This window comes from Lepidothrix coronata, unplaced genomic scaffold (genome assembly GCF_001604755.1).
Source record: "Lepidothrix coronata isolate B3197 unplaced genomic scaffold, Lepidothrix_coronata-1.0 Scaffold31, whole genome shotgun sequence".
In the NCBI taxonomy this organism is placed as follows: domain Eukaryota; kingdom Metazoa; phylum Chordata; class Aves; order Passeriformes; family Pipridae; genus Lepidothrix; species Lepidothrix coronata.
In genome coordinates, this window is record NW_016690211.1 from 662041 (window position 1) to 673288 (window position 11248).

An 11248-nucleotide genomic window follows, 5' to 3' on the forward strand; every position below is an offset into this window, starting at 1 on the left:
ATAGCTAGGAATAATATGCACAGCTTAAAAATTATGTACAAAGCACTCTAAGACTCTTTGGAAGTCATCCAAACCACAGAATGCATCTTGAAATTTTTCTTTCTGAGTATGCAGGATGACTGTGTTAACACAGCTTGCTTATAATGCACTAGGCACAGCTACCGGACATTTACTAATGCAATATAAAAACCTCAAGTATTTTAGAGGACATGTAATGATGAGATGAAATAAAAAAACCTCTGTGGCTTATATAAATACGTATATACACAAGCACATGTATACATACACACATACAGTTTCTTTCAACCTGCATATGAAATGTGTTAAGACCGCCTCAGATTTCCTATTTGTAGGTTCACTGTCAAACACCAGAACCCTGTTTGCTATGATCACTTTCAACTATGAAAATACAGGATTAAAAGGAAACAAAAGTTAATTTTATCTGACCCGTAAATAAAAAGAACCAATGTACTGCAGACATTAATCATGCTTGTTGGCTTAAAAGCTTTGGGAGCTCTGAAAGTGTTACAGAACAGACCCTAAAGCAACACTGCTGGCACCAGAGAAACTGTGGACTTCAGAAATGCAAATTGATTTACAAGCTCCACCTTCTGCTTCAGCTCAACGACAAAGCCATTTCTTATTGTACTAGTCTGGGTTTGCCAGTTGGATAGAAGACTGATAGTAATACCAGGAGCCTAAATATACTCAAAAAGCACTTCAGACCAAAAAACAACCTCAGAGAGCTGGAAAAAATCGCATTGTCTTTTAAAGTTAGAAGCAATGTTACCATCGAAAGTATTATTGAAAGTGCATTTTAAATGCGCTGCTATTTGGAATGACTAAGTGATGGTAATACTGATCCAGTTTAAACCCAAAACCCTGTCATTTGATTTTCTAAAACCATAAAATCTTTCTCTTAAGGCAAGACTGATCTAGGAAGCCAGTTGATAGCCACTTAGTATAAAATACTTAGTTTTCCACATAATTTTAAAAGAGGGGAAAAAAGTCAAGTTTGTACCTTTTCCAGAAAGCTGAGGTTGGACATAAAGTTAACAATTTTAAAAATTAAATAAAAGCATCATATACGCATTTATTTTAACCAACTGTTCTCTACCAAGACTGGTTGTTGAAAAACAAGGTTTCGACCAAATATATGTGCCAGCATGTTGCCTTCCAGGACCTTAATGCCATCTTAAGCAGAATAGATAAACATTAAAAAAACGGGTGAGAAAAAAGTAACATCTTTAACAACTTCCCAACCTCCATCCCTCATGTTCTCTTCCCGAATGACTGGAGATGTCAGTGTGATTGTAACTTGCATTTTGGGTTCCACACATGAATTTAAAATTATTGCTGCTTCTGGGACTGCACACTTGATATCGTATTTCTCAGGACTTATTACCTAAATATTGAGAAACAGAAATTTCTGTTAGCATGTGGTCAATAAAAGTGCGGGGAAGAAAATGGACTCCAACATAGTGTTTTTTTAACAGAAAGACAGAAACGCAACATAATTTTATGAAGCAGATACCTGTGTAGGCATAGAAATCAAAGTACACACTATAAAGACAGATATCCGGACTTGCATATTGTTTCCAAATCGTTAATGAAAATACGCAACAGTAATCAAGCATGCAAAAGAAAGAAAACTACCCAGAAAGGAAATTCAGATACAATTACATAACGAGAATCTTGACGGTGTTTGAGATAAAGAAAAGCCTCAGTGCCACTTAGAATGTCAGCAGGGTGTTTCTCATTGGAACACAGAAGCCTTTAAAAAGCAAAGATGCAGCGGTTGTTTTTCAAGCTCACAGTTTCAGGATGGGTACTGCTAGGTACATCCTATGCTTGGCTGTCACAACATGCTAAGAACTAAGGGCAAGATAAACACCAAGGGAAAAAAATTTAAGAGTAACTGAACAAGACTGTTTTTAAAAATTGCTTCTTGCGAATTTTATTTAATAATTCTATACAGCCCCAAAAGGAAGCTGTCAGCACCTCTCTGACATTCTTCCACAAACTACATAGACAAGTGACATCTCCACAAAGACAGCCCAAGATGTGCATTTTTTTAAATTGACTTCTGTTCTGTTATTTCAAACAAGAGCAAAACCTGAGACTATTTTCTAATTAATCTGATCCTGCTAAAGCTTCTACCATGTCAGTGATATTCTGTCAAGCAATTTATACTGGACTGCAGTGAAATACTAATGCTGTGACAGGGACTCTAGGGTGACACTGGACAGGCTTCATTCAGCAGAGAGAAGGGAGAGACTTTATTTTTAAATTTCCTTCCTTGTGGAAATACCACAAATGGTTTATATTAATTTCACTGAATGGTCTAAGACTGCATGTTTGTTTTTTCAAAGATCCAAATCACACAAAACACCCGACAAGACTAAGCTAACTGTGGACCTACAAAGCACTGACAGAAATGGGAAACAAGATATAACTACAAAAAGACTGGCATTAATGGAGAACCTGACCTTCAGGCAGCAAGCTTTCTGTAACACCGCACAAATTACCCCTATTGCTGCTGATAACTGAATAACAGTCTTTCTTGTGCTCATTTCTATTTCCCATTTAAATAAAATCTATAAAATGATGACTGGTACTACACCGCTAGAGTGCACCCTTGTATGGACACAATACAGAGAAAGCAGAATTTGCAGCAGTCTCTGAATTCAGATGAAAACACTCAGAAAATGGAAAGAAACTGAACCAGAGCTATGAAATGTAGCACAGCGAGCCCTGCTGATATGTGACTTGACTTTTACAGCACATCTACAAAAATTCCAATCTAAACCCCAAAATTCTACTTACTGCAAGTTGCTTAGGAAGACTTTCAGCAATACGACTGAGCAATGACTTAGAAGGCTTCTCAGCACATAACAAAACAAGATTGACGTTTCGGTCTCCATGGAGCAGCAATCCTTTAGCCAAAACGCCTACCCGTAAAACTCCCTTCAAAGCTCTGTGAATTACAGTTAAAAGTCGTATTTAAAACAACAATGGAAAAACCTTGAAAATAATCCTGAACATAGAGAAGTGAAACAAAATAGTATTCCACATACTTCTGGGACCACAGTGGCATATACTGTATAAAAACCCAAAGAGAAGAGAATCCCTCAAGCACTGATAACTGGGTAAGGAAAAAGAATGACACTCATAAAAACTAATTTAAAAAAATACCTGTCTTTACTGCCATCCTTTTTGTCATCTCCCTCTTTGTTCTTGCTTTTTTCCAGATCAGTCATGCTGTCAGAAACAAGTTTCAAAGCACGCTCAGTAATAGAAACAATTTTCTGGACTGCCTGAAGCTCCTCCTCCGTTGGATATATAGCAGCATGCTTGGTCATCACGTAGCGGTCGTCAGAAGAGTCAGGGCGGCGCAAAGGCTACACAGACAAAAAAGTGTATTTCTGAAACTTGAGTGCACTTCCAAGTTGTGATCAAAGCCCAAACATGTGGCTAAACAACAGAATATTCAACCCTGACATCACTGAAATGTAACAAAACATGAAGAGTCCTTAACAATCTACACTGGTCACAATCAATAGCGTCTGAAAGACATGAAATGTGTCAAAATTAAACAAATTACAAATCCCAGGATCAGAGGGACCTCTGCCAAAAAAATACCTCTTGTCTTTCTGTCAACTGGGAAATACTTGCATACTGATGCAAAATAAAGTATCCATGACTACATTCATACAATATGGGATCTCAGGAAGTTGTACAGTCCAACGTCCTGTGCAAAACATGGTCAGCTGTTAGACCACATCATGTTGCTCAGGGCTTTAGCCTGTTGGTTTTTGAAAACCATCAAAGATGGAGGCTGTACGCCATTTGCATGAAAAAACATGATTTCCTGTTTTCAATCTGAACCTCTTTTGACTTGGCTCAAGCTGCATGTGTCTCACCCTCTCATGGCTGTAAAAGCCTAGCTCCATTGTCTTTATAATACACAGGTAAGAGAAGGCTATTATGTCCCACTGAAGCTTCTCCAGACTGAATAAGCCCAGATCCCTGTCTCTCAGGGCATGCATTCCAGACCCCTCACCATCCTGGTAGCCCCACAATGAACCTGCTACAGTTTATTGTATCTTTCTTCTACTGGCAAGCCCCAAACTAAATGTACTATATCAGTTTGTTTCTCACGAAAGTGATCACTTCCTTTCACCTCTTGATTATGCTCCTGTTACCAAAGCCCAGGGTGCTGCTGGCCTGCTGCCAGGGCACACTGCTGACTTATAGTCAGCTTGCTGTTTGCCAAGACCTCCAGATCCCTTTCAGCAGAGCTGCTACCCAGCCTGTATCAAGGCATGGGGTTATTCCTCTCTGAGTGCAGTATTAGATATTTGTCCTTGCACAATTCCATAAAGTTCCATTCCTCCAGCCTGCCTAAGTCCCTCAGGATGGCAGCCTTGCCCTCAAAGGTATCAGCCATCCTCCCCATCCCAGACTGGTTCAGTTTCATGCCAGTTGCAAACCACAGGAGTGTGCACTCACCCCATCACCTTTCAGATCATCCATAAGGTCCTTTTCAGACTGACCTCAGGATAAAACTATGTGGTACTGCACTCCACACAGGTAGAGTATGATCCACCACTAAGCACTATCCTTTGAGACTGATGATCCAGCCACTTTTTATCCAAGTATTTGTCCACAAATTATGTAATGCAGTCAAATAAAATAAAAACTATAGAAATGCAATGTGACTTGTATTTCAGAAGAAACAATATTTAAGGCATCCTCTTGTCATTTCAGTGGGCTTATTTTGGAAGACAGGTCCACCTACACCATTTCATTGCCATAAAATTTTTCACTTTTCCAAATCCTTTATTAACAAACACTGGAGACAAATGAAATAGCACTGAATAATTTGTAATTCTTAACTGGGTCTCCTGGTAAGTATGATTTAATTTTTTTTCTCAATTTAAGAAACTCACAGCTGGTCCTTGAGGCTGAGGAGGCATTCCTGGTCTAACTCCCAGCAGGCCTAGAGGTCCTGGAGGACCATGAGGATATCCTCCATCTGGTATTCTGCGTCGGTCATCCCAGTGGTGCTGCTCTTCCTCCATTCTCCTCCAGTACATATCCTCTTCATACCGCCTGAAGTGCATCAATCAAAGTGTTCTCTTTATATAGCAGTTAATACCTGCAGCCATCCTAAAGAGATTCTCATATGTCCTCACCAACCACTTTTTAGTGGTCATAAGCAAATACCAGTGAACTCCAGAGGGCAACTAAAATGAATTATTATTTTAAAAGGAGGTCTGAATTTACAGCAAAGTAATTCTAACAACTCTACATTCCTCAGAGGGAGTGAACAATGACAAACAAAAACCCCAGAGAGATAATGAAAACCTAATTTAAAACAAGACAGTACAGAGTTCCTCAAAGAAGTACTCAAAATAAGTAACTACTGAATTTAGTTTCAGATAATCTGACTGCAGCTTTGTCTCATTCATTCATTCATAAAACAATGCATTACCTCATTTCCATCCTCCAGCGTTCCTCCTCTTCTCGCCTTCTCCAGTATTCTTCTTTCTGCATCTGTTTCCTCATCTTCTCTTCTTGAATTTTTCTTGCTCGAATACTGGGCTTTACTTCTACTTGTAAGTCTGGGTTTACTTTTTTCTAGTTCAAAAATATAATTAATTAAATGTTGATTTCCTCTTCTCATCACAAGATTACAGAGCTGTTGTGACATATTTAACAAGCCCTACTCGTCTACAGTAAAATGAAGGGGAGTAAAATGCAGTTTTAGAGCTGCATGAATGCACTTATCACTAAAAAAATCTACAAACACTTGTTTCTTAAGGATTCCACAAAGAGTGTACATGGTTTATCCTGACAAAAACATTGAGCAATACTATTTTACACTATTTGAAATTGTGTAACACAATTGTTGATTGCATACTACAAGCAATGTTAAAACATCTTAAAAAACCCAAACCAAAATAGTTTCACAGTGTGCATTATTTTTTAAAGAGTATATGCCCTAGGAAATGTATTTCTCTAACTTTTATTTCATATGCCTCCTTTCTTCTAGTCTTTAAATGTAAGAACACGTGATCAGTGACATCTGGTTGATTTTCAGAGAGAAGCATTAGCATTTGTACCAACCTTATACTGAAGTCTGTGCCGCCTCCCTTTCAAGTGCATCTCCTTGGCATTGGGATCATTAAAACTGCATTCACAGAGTTTACAGTGAAAGCGGATCACCTTTCCTTCGTCATTCCTTACCTGGAAAATAAAGTTGTAACACATTTTGGCCTTTTATTTTCTTTTTTTATAAAGCTGATGTAAAAATTAATTATCCATTAGTCTAACTATCCAGTGACACTGGATAATGTCTACCTGTCTCAAAACATGCTAAGAAGTTCATTCAATGACTGAAAGAAGGCAAAGGAGAACTTTCATTGCTGACAGACAACCACTGTCCATAGCTTTAAATTCAAACCTGAACGTACTGAGCTGAATAAATTACAAACCTATATACCACTGCATATAATACAAAATTTACATTAGACTTGGTCAACCTTTCTCATGCCAGTCACCTGAAGAATGCCCCACTGAGCAAAAAAAGAAATATGTACAATACAAAAGTGTAAACACATGCACAAGCCTTTGCAGGTTCAGTGCCCTGTCACTCTTATCTTCAAGGAGGACTGTGGCCGGAGTAGTGCAATTTTTCCTGCACTCTGTAGGCCTTGCTTGCCATGACTTTAGAAGTGGCAAGCGGTGTAATGTTTATACTTATAAGCTGTGTGAAAATATGCAATGTTTATACTTGTTAGCCGTGTGTTTACAGTTATAAAGTTTGAGAAAACAGTATGTTTAAAGTAAGAAAGCCTTGAGAAACTGGAGATAATGAAACACCTGCAGATCTCAGAAAAACCCTAAAGGCAGATCAATAGAAAGAGCTTTGCATGCCAACTATGATTTCAGGCCACATGGACAGAGTACCAGGTCCAATAAACTGAAAGCATGAGACGCGTGCACAGACTGAGCTATCCAATCACCTTGTTGTGAGCATGTACCCAGAACAAACTAAACTGTATAAAAGTTAACTGATTTAAATAATAAACTGGACATCGCTTTGATCATATTGATCATCTGCTTTGTCTCTGTACTCCCGCCATCCACAGAGGACTGAGGGAATTACAGATCAGTTAACCTCACCTTGATCCTTAGGAAGGTGATTCAAGTAGCTAACCCTGGAAACCATTTCCAGATACAAAGAGGGCAAAAAATCATCAGGAGCAGTCAGCATGGCTTCACCAAAGTGAAGCCTGGCAGATGAAGACAGCAATTGATACCATCTATCTGGACTTCAGTAAAGCCTTTGACACAGTCTGACCACAATATCCTCAAACATAATCCGTTAATGCACAGGTTGGATAAGGATACAGTGGTGGACTGAAAGCTATCTGAACAGCCTGGCCAACGGCAGTGATCAGCGGAATGAAGCCTAGTTGGAGGCTAGCAGCCAGCAGTGTACCCTAGGGATCAACACTGGCTCCATCTTCAGGAATGACCTGGATGATGGGGCAGAGTGTAACCTCAGCAAGTCTGCTGATGACACGAAACTAAGAGGAGTGGCTGATATGCCAGAGGGTTGCCCTGACATCCAGAGGGACCTTGACTGTCTAGCCTAGGGAAGAGGAGGTTGATGGGGATGGGATCTTATCAATGTATATAGATACCTGAAGGAAGAAGGATGTAAAGAGGACACAACCAGACTCTTTTCAGTGGTGCACAGTGCCAGGACCAGAGGTAACAGACACAAAAACACAACTGAACATTAGGAAACATTTTGTTATTGTGAGCCCTGGCACAGTTTGCCCAAGAAAGTTACGGAGTCTCCATCCTTGGACATCCTCAAAAACTACCTGGACATGGTCCTGGGTGACTGGCTGTAGGAGGCCCTGCTTGAGCAGGGGGGCTGAACAGATGACCTCAAGATGTCCCTGCCAACCTCAACCACTCTGCAATTATGCTTCACTAAAACAATTAAAATACACATTTTCACATTAATACCTCCTCCACATAGTCATGGCCCACTGGTTGGACATCACTTTGCAAGGCTGCAAGAGTTGTGGAAGCCACTGTTTCAGCTGTTGTGTCTGCTCTTACTTCCTGTGTTTGTACTGTAGCAGCAGGAGTTGTTTTAACACTTTCAGCTGATTTCATTTCTTCCATTTTACTTCCTGTTGTCTGAAGCTTGTTGCCACCTAGAAATCAAAAAATGTTAAATTAACTTTCATAAAATGAGAATGTGATTAAACATGATGTGCACACTGAAGACTTTATTTGCAAATATCAATGGTCTGGCCAAAGCATTATCAGTCTTTTAAAATCAGTTAGAACTTAAACATATTTTTAAATACAGATAAAGAGTTTAAAAATGAGTTTAGCAACATTCAAGTGACTTAAACGCTAAAGTTTTTTGTTTTAACAAGAAAAACTTTTGCTTTATAAAATTACTGTTTTGGGGTTTTTTTTCCCCCCGCTTTTCCAAGAGACAGGACAGAATGGAACAAGTCAGCTGAATATATTTTAAATTTTTTTTTGACATTGTGTAAATGTATCAAAAAAAAGAACTTTAAAATGTTATAGTGTTTGTACTAGTAAAGGCAGTATACCCATATAGTGTTGCAACTGTGTATGTCTTTCCTTGAAGAGCAGGACAGCTTATTGTGGAACAGCTGCTTCCCATCTTTCAGTGTCTGTCATGCTCAGTTCAAAGTTTCCACGGTTACATTTCTACTCTTACAAGGATGTTTCAGTTGCCCAGTTACTGACTGCCAACCTACTGCAGGTGCCTTAACAGTCCAGGCTGTGAACTGAAATTAGGACCAGCTGGACTATAAACTGCAATACTCCAGCAGCTACTACATAAGAAACCATAAGCGTGCGATTTCTCATGAAGGTGGGAGACAACCAGGCAGAAAATACCACAAATTTTGAAAATAACTTTAATATACATCCCTATTCTCACCTATCAGTAATTCCTTTAAATGCAACGGAGTTCCTCATGCCTGAAGTTAACTAAATACGTTTGTATCTCTGCACTCATACATAATAAAAAATTATAGAATAGGTTAGGTTTCAAAATAAAGACTGACTTCTGTACTTGCCAACAAAGTTAATTTTCGGTGTAGATATTTTCTTTACAGGTATATTAGCAGCGGTTGAAGATGTTTTGTTGTTGGACGCAGTGTTAAGTGGCGTGTTTGCCGTGGGAGTAAGAATTTTCACTGCAGAGGATGCCACAGAAGAGTTCACAGTACTGCTGCTAGTTGCTATATTTGAAGCAGAGGCAGTTGGCTTGGAAGCAGATGTGGATGTTGAGGAAGTCGCCTGGGTAACCACATTCGGTTCAGTTGAAGGAATGGGTTTGCCCAGTTTTGTGTGCAACTTTACTACCTGTAAGTATGAAGAGAAATTCATAATTCAAATTCATAATATGATCTCAATTATGCATCACAAAGATCAATATAACTAAAAAACTTGGCTGTTGTTTTTTTACAAAAAGTAGTCCTAGCAAAAAAAAAAAAAAAAGAAAAAAAAAGGACATTTGAAAGCTCTTGGCATTTGTATCACAAGGAAACAGTAAATATTTATGTCAGTAAATATTTACTTCCATGAGAAATTCAAGCATTTACTCCCACAGCTGTGTAGATGAGAGCAGAAATGCAATAAACTTGTAAGTCAGCACAACTCAAGAAAACATTTTGCTCCCATTGTTTCAATGTGTCTGTTTTGTTGTCTGGTTGCTTTTTATTCTCCCTCCAAAAGTGTAGCACATTGAACTATTTTGGTTCCAAACAGTATTTGCAACTAATTAAACTATTTAAGTAATTAATTAAATTGAACAACACTGTCTCTTTCAATTGCTACATTTTAAGAGTATTCATATTGAAAGAATTTCCAGTTCATCTAGCAAAACTGAAAAGGTTCCTTGGGCAAAAGCGTTTTGCTTTAAGAGGAGAAAAAGGTACACGTATAGAAATAGTTAAAGAGGATGGAAGAGGTATTTCAGAGTTCTTTAATATCTCTTACATAGTAAAGAGGTACATGCTTATTCTTAGAAGTAATAAGCAGAGGCCTTTCCACAATATGCCTGACAGAATAAGACTTCTTTTTGGTGACTGCTGACCATCACCTGGAAAAGCAATCCATGTAGTCCATAAGCAGAAAACATGCAAAACCAAAACTAAAGACTGGGTTTTGAAAATAGGAGTAAAAACCATACAAATCTTTAAGACATGCCTTAAATGCAAACACATGTACACAAGCATGATATGCTCACAACTGTATAAATTAATTTCTTAGGTTCTTAGGTTTTATGTTCCCTATCAGAATACAGACATATTAATGTCACACAATACTATAAATTTAAGTTCAAGCAACTCTTTAAAATTACTTTTTTTTTTCCAGTAGAATGCACACAGTTCTTCAGTTACCACAGAAACAGAGTCCTTTCAGACTTCATTTTTATACTCGTAAGAACCTAAAAGAGCAGTGGTTAGTGACTACCTATCAGAAAGAGAAAACCACATCCAATTACATAAGGATAACATATACTATACTCCATATAACTATGGAGTTATTGGGTAGAACCCAAAGAAGTAATGGTCCAATTTATTAAAGAAAGAACAAAACACTAGAGAAGTCTGTCTTGTGGGAAATTTATGTTATATCTGCTATGAGATTTATTTCAATAGGAACAATGCTACTGATGCTTGTGTTCTGAGATGTAAAGAGCTACAAAAGCTGAGTATTAATACCGTATCTGTTAGTGACACTAATCTTTCCAGAGTTATGAGGAAAATCTGTAATATAAAACACACATTCTACCCTACTACTGCATTTACTGTTGTATGGTCAAATTTAAAACACAGGTCACAATGTTTCACAGTGCAGCCCACAGACTTCATTCCAGAATGCCCACCTAAATGCCCCCAAAACAGTAGGAAAAACATGCATATCAGAAGTCTTCCAATCATATGCATTGTAAAGTCTATTACAGGACATTGTTCCTTGCTCCCATACGACAATTTTCTTTGCAAGAATTACCAAGGAGTGATGCATAATACTCCTGTTTCTTGGCATTGTCTCAGCTTACAGTGTTTCAAAGAGCACTGAAAGCTTCACAGCACCAGACAAGTAGGATGAATCTCAAGAAGTCTGGAGAACATGCGGCACAAGCATGGTACCCCATGTCCTCAATGAC

General features: G+C 38.3%; 1 protein-coding gene across 5 annotated transcripts in view; it reads right to left on the reverse strand.

Moving 5' to 3' along the window:
- ZFR (zinc finger RNA binding protein) overlaps positions 1 to 11248 on the reverse strand; it is a 45589-nt gene that overhangs the window by 13204 nt on the left and 21137 nt on the right. For 4 of the 5 annotated variants that reach the window (XM_017811295.1, XM_017811294.1, XM_017811293.1 and 1 more), the window contains exons 8-15: positions 9138 to 9438; positions 8050 to 8243; positions 6133 to 6252; positions 5498 to 5643; positions 4953 to 5115; positions 3196 to 3401; positions 2827 to 2977; positions 1264 to 1405 (exon numbers count right to left, since the gene is read on the reverse strand). In XM_017811295.1, the coding sequence (XP_017666784.1) occupies positions 1264 to 1405; positions 2827 to 2977; positions 3196 to 3401; positions 4953 to 5115; positions 5498 to 5643; positions 6133 to 6252; positions 8050 to 8243; positions 9138 to 9438 (1423 nt within the window). The remainder of the gene's footprint in view (positions 1 to 1263; positions 1406 to 2826; positions 2978 to 3195; positions 3402 to 4952; positions 5116 to 5497; positions 5644 to 6132; positions 6253 to 8049; positions 8244 to 9137; positions 9439 to 11248) is intronic. The other variant, XM_017811296.1, reaches the window with a different exon arrangement.